Consider the following 16,149-nt stretch of genomic DNA (forward strand, 5'->3'; position numbering starts at 1 on the left):
AAAAATAAAAAGTGTTGTTTTACTCGACTCATATGACTGTTATGAAAAGCTATATGTCTGATGTAAAAATCCCCTTTATCTTTACCCCAGTAATCAGTTCATAATAAAACATGGACATTTCTTAATTGAGTAGTTCGCCGAGGAGTTCATTGTTATATAACGTGATAAACTGATAAAACATAACGAGCATTCAGATTTGTTTCCAAAACCATTGGCTTCTTGAATGACTCGCCTGTTGGATCCCGGAACCTTTCCTCTCCTTCTGGCTCAACACGAACGTATTTTGACGGAGCACACGGAGAGCGAGGCGAAGCGCCGCGGCGGGATGTTCATGTTAAAACGTTAGCTAACTACAGTAGGAACAAAAAACACCACCTCGAAAAAAATGTTTTGATATAACAGTGACTATATGTCACGTCCGCATTTATTTTTGTTTTGTTTAATAAAAATGTCCAGATGCGTATGAGTTTGGGCAGGCTAACAGTTGTGGGTTAGCTAACTCTCTTGTGTTCACTTAATTGTTTTCACAGAAACTAAAGGTACAATAGCTTTATGTGTGTTTTTCCATTTTCATGAACAGATGCTGTATTTTGAAGCCTTAACTAACGTTCAAAAAGCTACTGAGGTAACATTAAAATGAGGGTTCATCTAAAAACAATAAACTAGGTTAATTATTCCTAATGTGAGTAAAGTAAGTGTGCTATTGTGATACAACATGTAGCTAAATCCTTAATTTTTAATAAAAATTGTGAAATGCACTTTATTATTATATGTTATTATATTATTTATATGTACAGACTTTTTTCATGAACGGTGCTGTGTGTTAGTTTCTGTGTAGAGATGGATACATACTTAGTATAAACTGTTCTCAGTTATCTCACTGTTAGATTTAATGCTGTTTAATGTCTTCCTTTAGAAAGTAAAACAAGGAAGTTACCATTTCCAAGATGGAGTCCCTTACACCAAATACTGAGGCTCGCCTGGCGGTGGCCCAGTGTTTCCGGACCCTCTCTACATCCACAGACAACAAAGACATTGTCAGCGCCCTTCAGACACTTCACTTCTACCTGGATGAAGGACCAGAGAGTAGAACCACCTCAGTTCAGCGGGCAGAGTTCAGGCGAGCTCACTTCACCCGTACCCTTCAGTTTCTTGTCCACAACATCAAGGCGGACTGGTTGGCTGGCCTCACAGGCGCCCAGCAAACAGAGTTATGGGATGGCTTGTTCCTCAAAGGCCCTCCAGAGCAGGCGTTGCTGGTGCTGATGGACGGAATAGGAGAGCTAAGGTGGGTGGTGTTGGATAGAGGATGCGAGGCCAGTTTGTGTCATCTATTCTATAATTACTCTGTTATTATATTCCTACCGCAGAGCCAGCATACATCTGGATCACTTTGTCAGCATCACTGAGAAGTTCCTTCAGAGTGGTCGACTCGCTGACCTGCTGTGGTCCTACTGTCTGGAGACCGGCCCCTCTGATTCCCCCCAGCTCCGAGAGACTCTGCTCGGACGTATTGTGGCGCTGCCGGATCTCACCGCCAACAGATTACATCCAAAAAACAAGCCTCTTTTTCTTCCTCAGCAGTACTACCCACTGCTGGCCACAGAGATGCTCACTGCCCTGGAGTGGACCTGTCAAGCACTCAAAGGCGAGGAAACATCTTTTAAAACAGTTTGCAACCATTTCAAATTATTGTAATATTGTCAGATATTTACTGTTTTAGTATCAAAAAGATAATTTCTCATCTCGTCTATTTGTCTGATTTGTATATTTAACAGATGGCACAGACTGCTCTTTGACTTTTGTGGCTCAGACACTTGGAAAAGTCTGTATCCAGGGCCATAGTGGTGAGTAGTGAAAACTTAACAAACACCTATCAAACACTTAGTTTTCTAACTGGTGAAACCATACTTAATTATTACCAACAAGTCCAATTATTAATTCACATTCAAGCAAAACCTTTCTTATATTATTCATTGATTAGAAATGAATTGCCATTTTGTCAGTCAGTTACAGGTAAATGATTCTCAAATGTTGTTGTTTTGATCTGTTTTACATAACAATATATTTAATATTGTTTGTAGTAGATGTTACTTTGAACTCTGGGAAATTATGGTTTTCATTGGATTAGTAAATGGAATAAATAAGTATAGCAGGTGTAGTTTGAAATAAAGTTAAAGAAATGAGATGCTTTGAATTGCTCTCAACAATCTTGATTAGGTGTGATTATTGCAGGGTCCGTAGGGACAGTGATCATTTTGATCCTCCTTTGACATTTATATTTTCCATCTATAGGTTTGGTGCTGGCAGTGATGGCTCCGCGGCTTTCTGTGTGCACACGCTCAGACATGGTGTGGCAGAGGGTTTGCTGGAAGCTATTGGAGAACGTTCCACAGCGATGGATGGAGAGTGTGCTCACCGGGCTGGTGCAGGCCGTCAGCGGGTAAGGCGGAGACGGGAACAATCATTTAAACAGCTAGCAGTTTATATGGCCACTAGCCATCGGTTCTCTATCTGCTTTTCATAACACCAGAGTCTCACCTCTTTTTCAGACCTGATGCCTTGGGCAGAATCATTGGGAATCTAGTGTTAACAAACAAAAAGGCCCAGTTTGTCATCACTCATAAATTGCTGCTACTGCAGTACAAGTATGAGGTAAGAAGATACCTTGCGGCCTGACAGTAAACCATATAATTGTATAAATGTATATAGCATGTGTTCTTCTTCCCAGACTCAGGTCTTGAGAATTGTCCTGGGTTATTTAGCAGCAGACAGAGAACGAAGGCCACTGCTCATCCAGGTGAGTGTATTTGGATGTTCAGCAGCTCAACAGTATTATATATACTGTATATATTGATGATTTTGACGTCTGTGTCTGTGTCTTGTCAGGCGTTACGGTCTGTCTTAGAGACCTGGTCTAACCCCAGTGCAGTGAAGCACACACCTCTCGAGCAGCAGCTGTATGTCAGCAAGGCCTTACTGCTGAGTGTTAGTTTGCTGAAAGACGCTGAGCTGCAGGAGCTACGCTCAGGTACAAATAACAGTGTTTGACGCCTCAATTCACTCTATGAAACCAACAGTTCAAATAGAAGTGACCACAGCCTTTGTATCACACACTCTCTGTATAATATGCTCATATTTAGGGTTATTACAGTCGCTTGTAGCTCTCCTCTCTCTGTTGTGCCTCCGCTCTTAGAGTTACTTCAGTGTATGCTGGGCGGCATGCAGAGCCATCTAGACAGCAGTGTGGTGCGTATCAGGCGGATGGGCATGGTGGTGGGAGAGTGCTTGAGCTCTCGTATGGATCTCAATAAAACCAAGCTCAAGTTTGAGGTAAATTCAGTGTGCAAATTGCAAAGTGCAACGCTAGTGAGCCTCATTGGCTGCGTCTGAGTTGGTATTGTGTTGTGTTGTAGTATGATCAAGACGAGGAAACTCAGGAGCTGCTTTCTCTGATGACTTCTATTACTGGGGACGAACTAGAGGCTGAGCATGTGAACCGGTGAGTGTCTTTACATCTCTGTAACGGTTACGTCAAGATTCGTGAGGTTGGCCTGTTTATATTTATTTATATATTTATATTTGCGAGCTGATGAAAACGAAAAGTCCACTCTCATTCATGGTCCCCATCGGATAATACACTTAAATGGTCTGCGCTCACATTTAGGATTCTAGAAAGTATTGTTGTAATATCAACAAAAAAAAAAGAAAACATCTCGTATCTTTGAATTCTGAGACACAGTTCTGAACTACCAAGCATTACTATCCATATTTCCATAGGTTTTGGACAATAAACACAGCAAAAAAAAATTAGGACTAGATTTCTTTTACTGATATTTTTATGGTAAATTGTAAGAATATGTCTGTTTAATAGGAACTATGAGCTTTCTGTTTTATAGCGTTTTAAGGGACACACTGTATATGATCTTGGCAGCCAATATTACAATGTCTTGGCGACTATGTTTAAACAATGGGCTGAGTCCCATAAAACTTCATTGCAATATATATTTGTATTAAAGATAATGTCTGTCATCTGCAGAGTTGACACTCTTCAAGAGACCAGTGAAACAACTCCATCTACTCAGAATATATCATCTCAAAATAAGTCAAAAACTGCCCCTGACTCTGACCTGGACAGGTATGTATTGTTAGCTCTTCTCTGTTGTATAAACGTATTTGTAAGTGTTTTGTTAACTTTCAAATCTTTCATTTGTGCAGCGACGATGAGCTCACTCCGTACGATATGTCTGGCGATCAGGAAATAAGTAAAGCTTCCCCACCCCGCTACCTACGAGACTGCTTGGAAAGTATGGCTGCCTGCTTACGTACCACTTCCCATTTAAATGCTGCGCTGCTAGCTCCAGCACTAATATTTTTTTATCTCATGACCCAACCAGCCTTAATTTCCTCTGAGGACCCGCTGCGTGTGGAGCTCAGTTTGAGAGTTGCTGAGGGTTTGGTGAGGAAGAACGTCTTTGCAACCAGAGAGGTATGACAGTAACGCACAACAGAAATGTTCAGTGCCTCAGATTGTTTATTTCTAAAATTACACTTCAAATTACAAAATGTTCTGGTCCATTTATTATAAAACTGATAGTGACAGAGGGTGTACCTTACTTTACTGTTGTTGCACAGCGGTTTGTGTTCCTTTCAGATCACTTTAAACACTACAGTTCACGTTTGTTTGTGTGTTTGTTTGTTCAGATCAGTGTCCAGCTGACCAAAGTGCTTCTTCACATGGAGGATAAATACAGCATTAAGGGCTTCCCGAGTCTCAGACAGGCGACCATGGTGGCGGTCATTGTCACAGACTGTATCTCTGTATGATCATCACCTTAGTTTCTACAAATCAAAATGTATCAACATTACCACACAGCTTTATCACCATTTTTAAGCATTTAGTATCTCATTAAATTGTCTCTCTTGCTTTCCGCGATAGGTGACTCAGTTTTTGACCACAGAGTTTTACTCCTTGAACTACAGTCTTCGCCAGCGGCTCGATATCTTGGAGGTGAAGACAACAGTTTCTTCACTTTTATTATCGGCTTCACTAAATATACCTAGTGATTGATTAAACTCTTTTTCAGTGTAATCATGAGGCTGCTCTTGTTTTTTAGGTCCTTACTCTCGCAGCGCAGGAGCTCTCAAAGCCGATCACTGAAAAGAGAAACCCTGCTGTGGGTATTGCTGCCAGCACGGATTTGACTCCGTACCCTGGTGACAATACCGTTCATTGGCGAGAAATAGTAGAGAAGCGGATTCAAAGCAAGACAAAACGCCTCAAGAAGGTAGTGACCCGTATTTTCATCTGCTTTTTCAGTTTTAGAGTGAAAAAACTGATCTCCACTGTCATTTCCTTTGTGCATAGGGTGCCACACAGACTCCAGCTAAGGCCACCCCGAACCGTTACGCCCCTGTGGCTGGACACTTCTTTTTTCCTTTGCTCAGCAATTATGACAAGTAAGTAATGCTCTTCTATACAGATTTCAAAGCTCAACATTAACCGTTGTTGTTGTCCAATTGAACATTTTAAAACTGGAATGTAATTCCTTTCTGCTAGGCCTCAAGTCACTTTTGACCTGTTGGGTGGTGACCATCTCGTACTAGGCAGGTTGATCCACACCTTGGGCCTCTTCATGCATCTAGCAGTCAATGCACCGGTAATTTTCTCCTTCTCCATGCTGTGTGAGACATGATTGCAATGTATAGTTTTTTTCTCCAAATTTTGCTGTGTATCATGATGCAGTCATTCAATACATATCTTTTATTATAAAAGAGAAAATCAGTGATATGATTAATGGCGAGTAGAATAGTTTGGATGCTGTGGGGAAAATGATCCCAATGTCACATTAAGCAAATTTATTTTGAAACACAAGATGAGATTCCTATGACTTTTTGTTGTTGTAGATAGCTGCACAGATGGGTTGTGCTTTACTGGACTTTGTGTGGGCGGTGCGCTACCATGTTGACCAGTGAGTATGTTGATGAAATCCAAACTAAATGTGGTTTATTGGAATATTTCTGCTACTAAACAGGCTTAACAACAAACAGGTAACTGCATAGCCTCTTCTGAGCAACATGTTTTTTTTAAATATGGATATTGGAGAATTAAAACCGTCAGATAAGGATACCTCTAGACCAAGAGTCTGTAAGGTTGGAGCAGACAGAATATTTTGTGATCTTATTTCTGTCCTAAATTCTGTCTGAAAGGATGGTGAGACGAGGCGTCCTCTTCGCTGTTTGCTCGGTGTTTCTGAGCATGCCCAGTGAAAACCTCCTGGTGAACCTCAGTGATCAGCTGTTTGAGACCAGAACTTGGCTGGCAGGTAAAAAAAACAACAACAAAAAGGGTTCCTCTTCTTAAATCTTTAACCTCAATCTCAGTCCAATTTTCCCCCAAGAGGTGAAAGTCAGGCAAAGCGTTTGTTCCAGTTCTATTATTACCAGGCCACCTTTTCACACAGACAGTATGTATTGTATTTAGAACTTACACATTATTTAAGCAATACATTGTTCAAGTGTTACTAACAATAGATTAACTATAAAACACGTGATTCTCGTAAATGCGCGATGTCCGATCTGCAGCTGCATAATGTAATTCTGTCAGGGATGTCCCGTCAGTGACACACATTCATGCGCACACACACATGCACAGCTGGACTGAGCATTTCTGGGAAACAGATGAGTAACAAGGATGTCCTGTACTATGCATGACGTGACTGACACAGCAACAGTTGGATGTGTCTTTGTCCCTCTGAGGATCAAAGAAGTTTCACATTGCATTGAGCGACATAGAGCAGATTGCCAAAGGACACTGTTTCCTCCCATATAGGATTGTTAGTTGTGTAAGAAAAGGCCAGGATGACGTACATTTGATTGATTTTGCTTTTGTAATTATACTGAGAGATGGAGACTTCCGTGTCCCCACTGCTAAAGCTGCTTATAGTTATTATTTGTGTTGTTAATGTCCACAGATGTGGCTGAAGAAGACACTGATGCAGATTGCCGAAATCTGGCTATACAGAGTTTGGTACTGCTGGATAAGAGCCTCAAGAAACAGCTGCAAGGTCAACAAGCACTGAGCATGGAGTCATGATCCCAGCATCAACAATGAACGATGAAATACTGAATGTGTCTTCGATGTGGGCCGGTCCTCGCCTTACCTCTCGTCCTCAAAGAGCCAGGAGGATTGAGGTCGATGGAAGTGATGTTCCGGATATTTGCAGGCACATTTTCATATCCTGGAACACACAGTCCACCAGCGGAAAAGGAGGACACACGTCTTTGCACATGTTTGTGAATGTGTTTCTGCATAACTAAATCATGCACACACAAACAAAAAACACTGTATTGTTGGACATATTGTGTATCCTGTATGAACCGCATACAAATATTAATTGAATGCAGAACAGAACGCTGTTTTTGTCCATCAATTCAATGTAAGTTGTAAGGATATCCTTTTCAAAGTCTTTCCTGTTCTGGCACATCTCTGTGTGGTTGTTTGTTTGCAAAGGACATCCTGTCTTCACGTGCATGAAGGGATTCACAATAAATAAATAAATATAAATTATACTATATATATATATATATATATATATATATATATATATATATATATATATATATATATATATATATATATATTATATATGTACATACATACATACATACATACATACATACATACATGTTCATCTTTATGCTAACAAACAATGTAACATTTTGAAATATAAAGTTATTAGTTTTATTCGTAATGACCTTGACTTGACTACCATGGCATATTTCAAAGAAAGATCTGTGTTGATTTGCCCACCTTTTTGTGATTAATAGAGATTTTTAAAAATGGATTTCTTTCTGCTATCCCTCCCTGTTTTAGTTGTATTTAAGTGGAGAAGGCTGAGAGTATAGGTCAGGACATAACAAGTATTGAATATAATATTATTTTGAGATTAACGAACATGAATACAAATTAGAAACAATTGTTTACATTCAAATTAAACGCACTTCTGCATCCAGATCAGCAACAAAATGATTTAAGAAAAAATGCATCTACATCTCAATAACAACAAGGAACGACATTACATCAAACCCAGCCAGCTGCGTGTAATCAATTTTTTTGATGAAACTGAATGAATGTCAGTTTTTATTTAAAATAGTGAAGGATATTTCTTTAACTTTATCACAACAGCAGAATTTAATTTGAATACACCCACTTACTTCTCTGAATGTCAATAGTTAACTTGAACATCCTTGTAGATTAAACAGTGTGAGTTTCCTATTATTTATTTAAATGAGCTGTCAAGAAACTGGGGATGAGATCAGATGATGAGATGGTTTTGTTGAGACTGACGTCACTCGGGTTTGTTCGTTGTATTCCGGAACTACTCCTCCTGTCGGGGTTGTCAGGGGCAACTGGAGGAGACGCTTTTTACTCGCACTGGAAGCTACACAACAACAGCAGAAGTAAAGATCGATGGTCGAAGTTATTTCGAGATATAAACAACCAAACTGACAGTAACCTGAGGAACGCGACATTGAGGTTGGTCTTAAGATATTGTAACAGAGGGTTGAACTTCTACTGCAGCGAGAACTAGCAATTAATGCTAACTTTGGCTAGCTTACCTAGCTTAGCTCCTGTTAGCAGCTAAAGCTATCTTAATCATGAGTCGCATGATGGCACTAACGTTAAGGGTAGCTGATAGTAATCTGTAAGTAATCTGTTTTGGTGAATGAAGTGTAGGTTGTGTATGTACTCATTAGGGATTTAATGCTCGCTAAATCAACTAACGTGACCGTTGACGTAACATACACAGTGAAATGTATCTTTTGGAATCAATGGATGCTATTTAAGGTTACGTTCAAGAAAAAAAACACATCGGTAACTTAATCACGAGTTTTAACTCGTGATTAAGTTACAGAGCTTTTTTTAAAAATCACGAAATAGCTAGACAGTGAGGTATCTGGGCATTATGCTGTACAACAAATACAAACAGCTGTGAAGTCCAATACAATACAACCTGTCGAACCATCTTGAAGGTCCATCTGGCTCCATTCCCATGTTTTTTTCTTTCTTATTCAGAGAGGAGCAGTGGGGACATGGCGGTGTATTTTGACCACCGTATCGAGGCCCCTGAAAGCAGCAATGTGCCCTCTCAGTTGACCTGGCACTCAGCTCTTCCTGTACTGGCTGTGGCCTCAAGCAGCCCCTCCACTGGAGGCAATGTAGACCTCTACCTGCAGCAGGTAAACACTGGGCTTTCCTGATGATCACTGACACAGAAAGAAAAAACACTCTGTTATATCCTCGAATATTTACTGTCTGAATATTCTGAATTACAGCACACCTGACTAAGTCTGTATACTTTATACTTTATCCCTCTCCGTATGCAGGGAGAGTATGTCAATAGCTGCCATTTAGAACAACCTCACCTGCCCACAGTGCTTCGCTGGCATCCCATAAAGCCTGTGTTGGCACTCGGCTGGGAGAATGGACAGGTAGTGCTACTGACACACCCCTCCGGAGATCAAACTGTCCTTCCTAGCATACATGTGGCCTGCATCACACTGCTGGAGTGGAGTAGCTCTGGCAGCCGCTTAGTAACTGGCGATCAGGTGAGTGTATTGCAGTGACTGTACACAGACACAAACATCATAAATGTGCATTTCTCTGAGAATACTGTGACTAGGGTTGAATTACCAATGGCATAATTAACACATAGTGCCAAATGTAGAATGACATAAATATGGTGTAATTATTTAATGACAGACTGGAGTGCTGGCAGTCTGGAAGGTAGATGCGAGAGGGAGACTTCACGGAAACCATCTTGTGAAGCATGAGTACAAAAAACCTCTAACTTGCTGCATCTTCAGACCGGCCTCGCCTGGAGAGTAAGTAAACAGGATGCAATGCTCAGAGTTAGTTATTCTTTTTGCCAGTGAAATAATATTGATAACATTGTGATATCACTAGGCCTTCTTGAACTGAATGCCGCATGCTGATAGTAGAGCCTAACTTGTGTTACAGTGATGTGGCAATGCTAGCCCGGGCATCAGTTAGTGGAGATGAGAGTGCTCTGGACATGTTCAGCTGGAAGGGAGCACCTCTCAAGATGGGCCCACAGGAGGGACTTGCATTCTACGTCAGCACTGCAGATGGTGAGAGTTTGTTTTTGTTGGTTGTTTGTTTCCTCAAAGCCACCTTGTGTGGCTCATGACTTCTACAATATCTATTACGGATCAATGATTATGACCAATTATCTTTCTATGAGACAGTTCATAATATCTTGAGAGTATGTGTTATCATGCTGGTTACTTGTTTTAAGCACTGTGCTCCAGCTAAGACATATTAAGCTAATTTGATGCATTAACATTCAATAAAAAGATCGCCACACACACTTTTGCAGTTTTTCAATAAACTTAAATTGCTAAAATGCATAACAAAGTATTGGTATTGAACTAAAATCCCATTGGATTACTGGAAAATACAATAATGCTTTGAGACAATCTTACTTTCTACATCTTTAACCCTGTGTACCTTGTATATAGGTAAGGTCCACAGTGTGGATGAGCATTGTAAGACCAGCGCACTGCTCAGTGTGGAGGGCGCAATCAAGAAACTGCTCTATCTTGAGAAAAGAGACGTACTTGCTGTGGTCACAGAGACCCTGATGTTGTCACAGTACACTCTTGGACCAGAGGGAGGAGCCCAGGAATTTATGAAGGTATACAAAAATCATCATAGATGAAAAATGTGTTCCTTCCGGTTAGTTTCTTTTGTGAACATGTTTTTTTCATGATAGGTGAAGTTGAGCAGCAAGACTGGGCAGAATGTAGACATTGTCTGGACAAAGAACGGCCTCCTTATCACAGCAACAGGGGAACAGGTCATCAGGTCAGTGTACACACTGTTTGTGCACACATACTTTACATTCCAATTTTGAACTTGAATTTCTATTTTTAGGTTATGGGACCTGGACGGAGACGACAACTATGTTTTGTCCCTCAACGAGACTCTGGGATTTGAGAGAGGAGAAATTATCAACTGTGTTGCATATTGTGCAGCAAAAGGTAACATATAACATTTTATCCCTTTTGTGCTAACAGTGCAAAGTGCTGTTTTTGTTTTGTTTCAAGATTTTTTACGTCATCACACAACTTGAGTTGACGGATAACACTTAATCAATCCCATTAATTACTTCAATACACATTACAATTATTAAAAAAGTAATTGTTTCTGTATTATGTCTTTGGCCACCTCAGAAATGTTGACAGCTGGTACCAGCCACGGCCGCATAGCAATGTGGAAGATGGTGGTGCAGGCAGGCGGCAGCAGAGGTGACACCAAGGCCCAGTGGAAGCTACAGACACCCACAGAAATAGAAGGAAATGTCATTCAGCTACAGGTAATGTCTGTTTTACTAAATGTGCTATCTGCACATACAAATACATTATTTGAAATGACGTGACATAAAGATAAAATGTCATTATTGACATATATATATATATATATATATATATATATATATATATATATATATATATATATATATATATATATATATATATATATATATATATATATATGTATATATATATATATATATGTATGTATGTATGTATGTATGTGTATATATATATGTATATATATATTATTCCGCTGCAAAAGTTCACTCAGACCTTCCATTTCAGTGGGGCTCGAGCCTGAATCTGCTGGCGGCCAACAATTCAAACACTGTGCGGATTCTGTGTGAGCATGTGATGTCAGCTCATTTCAGCCAGCAGGTGGCAGCAGTGCAGCTCACCCCAACCCAGCTCAATGTCACTCTGTTCACCACAGGAGTGCACCTTGCTCTGCAGTCCGACATGCATATCAAAGGAGTTTATGTTACTAAGGTAAGTCTCTGTAGCTGAAGATTCCAGTGTGTAGCATTTCTGGAGATCTATTGACAGAAATGGAATATAATTGTTTAATACAAGTATGTTTTCTTTAGTGCAATATCACCTGAAAATAACAAGCCATATATATATATATGTGTGTGTGTGTGTGTGTGTGTGTGTGTGTGTGTGTGTGTGTGTGTGTGTGTGTGTGTATGTATGTATGTATGTATGTATGTATGTATGTATGTATGTATGTATGTATGTATGTATGTATGTATGTATGTATGTATATATATATATATATATATATATATATATATATATATATATATATATATATATATATATGGAGCGGGTAATCTTCACATACTCGGCTATGTTGCACTGCCATATTTTTACATTAGCCTAGAACGAATAAACCAACCACTGGCTCCAGTTAAGGCCTTTCAAGTTTTTGCATTGGCCACCGTAGTTTCACAATCTGAAATGTCACCGCTCGATGCAACACATAGGACCTTTAAGAAAAGACAATGATCGCCTGTCCAAAGGTAAAAATTGAAATAGAAATAATTTTAACTGGATGTGTGTTGTCGTACCAACAGGATTCAGTGACAGTGTGGAGTGGCAAGCAGGTCACTGTGTATGAGCTCTCAGGGACAGCTCTTTGCAATACAGGTACCAGACTGAGTTAAAGATGGGATTTTTTTTAGAGACTGCACTGATTCCTGTACTTGACACCTTCTGCCCTGATTTAGAAAACTTATGCTTTTCTCCTTCATTTTTTTAAACTTTCTTTTTCCACCGCCGCTCTTGCCGGTTTCCCAGGATCGTTTCCTTGCGACTCTCATGTCGTAGCTGTACATGGTGAGAACCTCTACACGGTGGAACCGAACAGGGTTCAGATTCGTACGCCACAGGTCTGTTGCCCCACCCTAACAACTACTATCCTGTATTCACAAAACACAGAGACGGAACAAATGCTTGAACATGCATTTTATGAATGTAAACTTTGTGTAGTTGTTTTACTGCTGAATGTGAATTTATTTTAAATGTTGAATCATATTTTTTTCCTTTCTTCTTTAGGGCACTGTGAAGCAACTGCTGACCTTTTCCAAAGCAGAGGGCAATCCGGTACTACTTAGTGTGTGTCAGTCTTACCTGGTGATCGGCACAGACACAGCACACATCAGAGTATTTGACCTCTCTCGAAGGTATATAATGTTAATAAGGATATTGGTATCACTTCCGTTCATAAAGCCAGTTAACTTTCATGTATTGTACTTTTCTATTCATTGACTACTTTTAGGATTTTTTGTCCAACAATGCCATTCTTACTGTCTGTCTTTCTAGAGATGCCAAAGCTCACTGCAGTACTAAGAACCTGGCTGAACAGATTGCTAATCTGGGAGCCCTGAAGTCTGTCAAGTGTAATGCCAACGGCAGCCAAGTCAGCATCCTAATCTCTCAGGTAAATGGCCAACATGCAACAGTCACCTTTTCCTTTTATATGTGCTTTTAGAGCTACTTTTATTGAATATTTCAGGATCTTAAAATGTGACCGTTTCATGTGAATATTTCTCTAACTCTTCCTCTTAGGTTAATGGGCGACCGGATCACAAAGTGTACTTTTATGACGTTGAGATGGACACTGTGACACACTTTGATTTCTTCGTTGGCAGACCGTCCAGCGGTATCTCACAGCCAGAGGAAAGTGAAAGGTAGCTCATGTTGCTTTTGACTGTATTTGGGTTCTTCCCGTGTAGAGTTTCCTCCTCCTGGTTGTCTGACACTATACATGACTGATCTGTGTTCCAGGCAGCAGTTTCAGGGGACAGAGCTTGGTGGTCGCTGCCCTGTGTCTCACTTCTGGGATGAGAGTGAACCTCGTCTTTTTGTTTGTGAGACCGTGCCGATCAGTTCTGAATCCTCATCAATTAATTTATTGGATACGGTAACGACTGCTCTTTAACATTGAGATAGTCTTGTGCAGCTCAATATTCAAAGCCTGGCACACACTGTAGTTTTGACTAGGACTCGATTTAAAGTTGTTTGACAGTATCTTACCTTCCTTCTGCTCAGACTGACGTGTCGGTAGTGACACTCTTCTGTACGCAAGAGCATGGGCTCCTCCTACAGGACTGCTACCCTAAACCTTCAGGCCTGCAGGCGCTCCTCGCTCTGGATGTGCCCTACTATTATTTCAGCTGCAAGGTGAGGAATGAAAACACTTGTTGTGTGTTGTCTCTTCATTGGATTGGGTTCTCATGCAACATCTGGAAAGTTGTCATTTCAAATCTTCAGTATTCTTCAACGTGGTCCTCGTGTTTTTGTTTGCACCATCACTCCCTCTTAACTGAAACTCACACTGTGTGTTTGGTCTTACACACCCCAAGCTATTATTTCGGAGGGGGGTGGTCTTTCGACCAGAAGTAAGTGTCTGTCCCTTACAGTGTGTTCAGAAAGCTTACGTATTCTCGACTCCCATCCACTGTGGTTGTGTATGCTTTGTGCTGCATCTCCAAGATCAGCAGCACAAGTGCATCCCTGAACAATCTAGATGTCATTATGCTGCGTCCAGTTCCCATCCACCATGTCTTAAAGAATAGATTTGTTCTGTGATGCTTTGTTGTTGTTTTGTTGGCTTCTTATCTATTTCCAAAACCAATGTTTTTCCCATTGAAAGTTGTCTTACTAATAATCATGATACTTCTTAATGTGCTACATTTATTTACTGGCTGTGAACTGCATGTTTACCCGATCTTAACACCATGTTTTTCCACCTGGTGTGTACCCTTTCTCAGCCTGGTGAGAGCGATCCAGCAGAGATTTCCGCCCCGACATCAGCACCTCCACAGCAGACCCAGCCATCAAGCGGTTCTGCTGCCCAGATCCCCCACATGGTGTCCAGGCGAGCTCTCAGAGACTTTGTGGGCCTGGAGAACTGTGAGAAGGCAACTCGCGACGCCATGCTCAACTTCAGCTTTTACCTGACCATCGGCAATATGGACGAAGCCTTCAAGTCTATCAAGCTCATCAAGAGGTAAGGCATCAGTGTCAGCTCAAAGAGAGGAGACGTGCAGGACGGCATGCCCTGGTACGATCGCTGTAATACCTTTTCCCAGCAGCCATTTCCACAGGGGGCTTTAGTTCAAAGGCCACAGGAATAGCATTGTTGCTATAACCTTGACTCTTAACTCAGAATGCGCTGCAATAGTTTGCTAAAAAAACAAATTGCTTTGGACTTACATTGAGAATGTGGCATTGTTGCCTCTGGCTTTTCCAAACCCCTCATGTCATTCAACACCTTTGACTGTAGAAGTCAACATGGAGAAAAAACCACCACAATAGTTTTGTAACCTTCATTTTGACATACTCTCTTTAAGTATAGATCAAAGTTGTCTATTTAGTTATTTTCCTTAAAGCGTTGTCTTATCCCTATGTTATACAAACAAAGCCGGCACTTGTCAGGTTTTAAATACTGTATGCATAATTCCACATTTAACTACACCTGGTAGTGTATCATATTGTAATGCTACAATCAAATCACATCCACCAGAGAATAACCTTTATTTGATTATGTAAGAACATGAAATTATATTTTAAACACAGGACATGATTAAGGACTTTTTTCTGTGTCTGTGCTTCGGGAAGGAACTCTTGAAATGTGTATATAGGCTATGCGACTGTTTCTGTTACTGTGCGGGTGTGTTCAGAGGGGATGTACTTTTCTAAACACACTGACCTACGCACACACACACACACACACACACACACACACACACACACACACACACACACACACACACACACACACACACACACACACACACACACCCACACCCCTTGCCAGCTTGGTCCAAAAGGAGTGCCCTTTCCATTCTTGCAAACATTGAATCAGGTCACTAAAAGGATGTGCGTGTCTGTTCCTGTGTGTGCTGGGGAAACGTATGTGATTTCAGAACAGATTTGATTTTATCTTTAGCAGAATACGTGATTCAGGGCACTCTGTCTGAATTCTGCTGTAGTGTTGCTCTGGCACATACAAATATGACACAAATGAGGAAATAACATAAAAACAAACAAATGGGAAAATAGCTTATCACACTGGCCGGATATTCCAGAGAGTTTAATAGGCATGATGACAGCTTTACTAAGTTCCTCATTGATGGCTATTTTTACTGCTGCTTCTTAAAAAAAAAAGGTCAGCATTGTGCTCGATTCCCGCACATCTCCATCCACAGGAATATGCATTTCCTGCAGCCTAAACCTGTA

The 16,149-nt window shown here is 40.6% G+C and overlaps 2 protein-coding genes across 6 annotated transcripts; both read left to right on the forward strand.

The window, feature by feature from the left end:
• The first annotated feature begins 290 nt into the window (after positions 1 to 290).
• Positions 291 to 7,538, forward strand: LOC137799005 (telomere length regulation protein TEL2 homolog). 5 transcript variants are annotated; one of them, XM_068596069.1, is made up of 22 exons: positions 291 to 341; positions 581 to 625; positions 917 to 1,288; positions 1,371 to 1,648; positions 1,779 to 1,847; positions 2,296 to 2,443; positions 2,553 to 2,655; positions 2,732 to 2,800; positions 2,890 to 3,031; positions 3,197 to 3,333; positions 3,417 to 3,502; positions 4,040 to 4,138; positions 4,219 to 4,307; positions 4,398 to 4,489; positions 4,705 to 4,821; positions 4,940 to 5,011; positions 5,118 to 5,288; positions 5,369 to 5,460; positions 5,561 to 5,660; positions 5,908 to 5,972; positions 6,211 to 6,326; positions 6,975 to 7,538. In XM_068596069.1, exons 3-22 carry the CDS (start codon positions 948 to 950, stop codon positions 7,094 to 7,096), a joined length of 2,508 nt encoding a protein of 835 aa, XP_068452170.1. In that variant the 5' UTR covers positions 291 to 341; positions 581 to 625; positions 917 to 947; the 3' UTR covers positions 7,097 to 7,538. The 5 variants fall into 5 exon arrangements, with proteins under 5 accessions (XP_068452170.1, XP_068452172.1, XP_068452171.1 ...); XM_068596070.1 differs by having other exon boundaries at positions 301 to 486; XM_068596071.1 differs by lacking the exon at positions 581 to 625 and having other exon boundaries at positions 292 to 341.
• Positions 7,539 to 9,083: 1,545 nt separating this feature from the next.
• LOC137799004 (intraflagellar transport protein 140 homolog) lies at positions 9,084 to 14,917 on the forward strand (the record flags this gene model as incomplete). The annotated part of the gene is made up of 17 exons (XM_068596066.1): positions 9,084 to 9,243; positions 9,391 to 9,612; positions 9,767 to 9,888; positions 10,025 to 10,155; positions 10,546 to 10,721; positions 10,800 to 10,891; positions 10,961 to 11,067; positions 11,260 to 11,402; positions 11,689 to 11,892; positions 12,480 to 12,552; positions 12,703 to 12,794; positions 12,961 to 13,088; positions 13,228 to 13,345; positions 13,474 to 13,595; positions 13,693 to 13,828; positions 13,957 to 14,088; positions 14,679 to 14,917. Coding segments are annotated over exons 1-17 (2,384 nt in total), but the record flags the coding sequence as incomplete, so codon positions are not given.
• Positions 14,918 to 16,149: the final 1,232 nt, after the last annotated feature.

This window comes from Clinocottus analis, unplaced genomic scaffold (genome assembly GCF_023055335.1).
Source record: "Clinocottus analis isolate CAN_PGR_092001 unplaced genomic scaffold, fCliAna1.0.p SCAF_334, whole genome shotgun sequence".
NCBI lineage: Eukaryota > Metazoa > Chordata > Actinopteri > Perciformes > Cottidae > Clinocottus > Clinocottus analis.

Coding starts and splice junctions, on each gene's coding strand:
- LOC137799005 (XM_068596069.1), top strand. CDS start 948: ATGGAGTCCCTTACACCAAATACTGAGGCTCGCCTGGCGGTGGCCCAG. Junction 2,801..2,889: donor GAAGGCCACTGCTCATCCAG/GTGAGTGTATTT, acceptor GTGTCTTGTCAG/GCGTTACGGTCTGTCTTAGA. Junction 5,289..5,368: donor AGACAAAACGCCTCAAGAAG/GTAGTGACCCGT, acceptor CTTTGTGCATAG/GGTGCCACACAGACTCCAGC.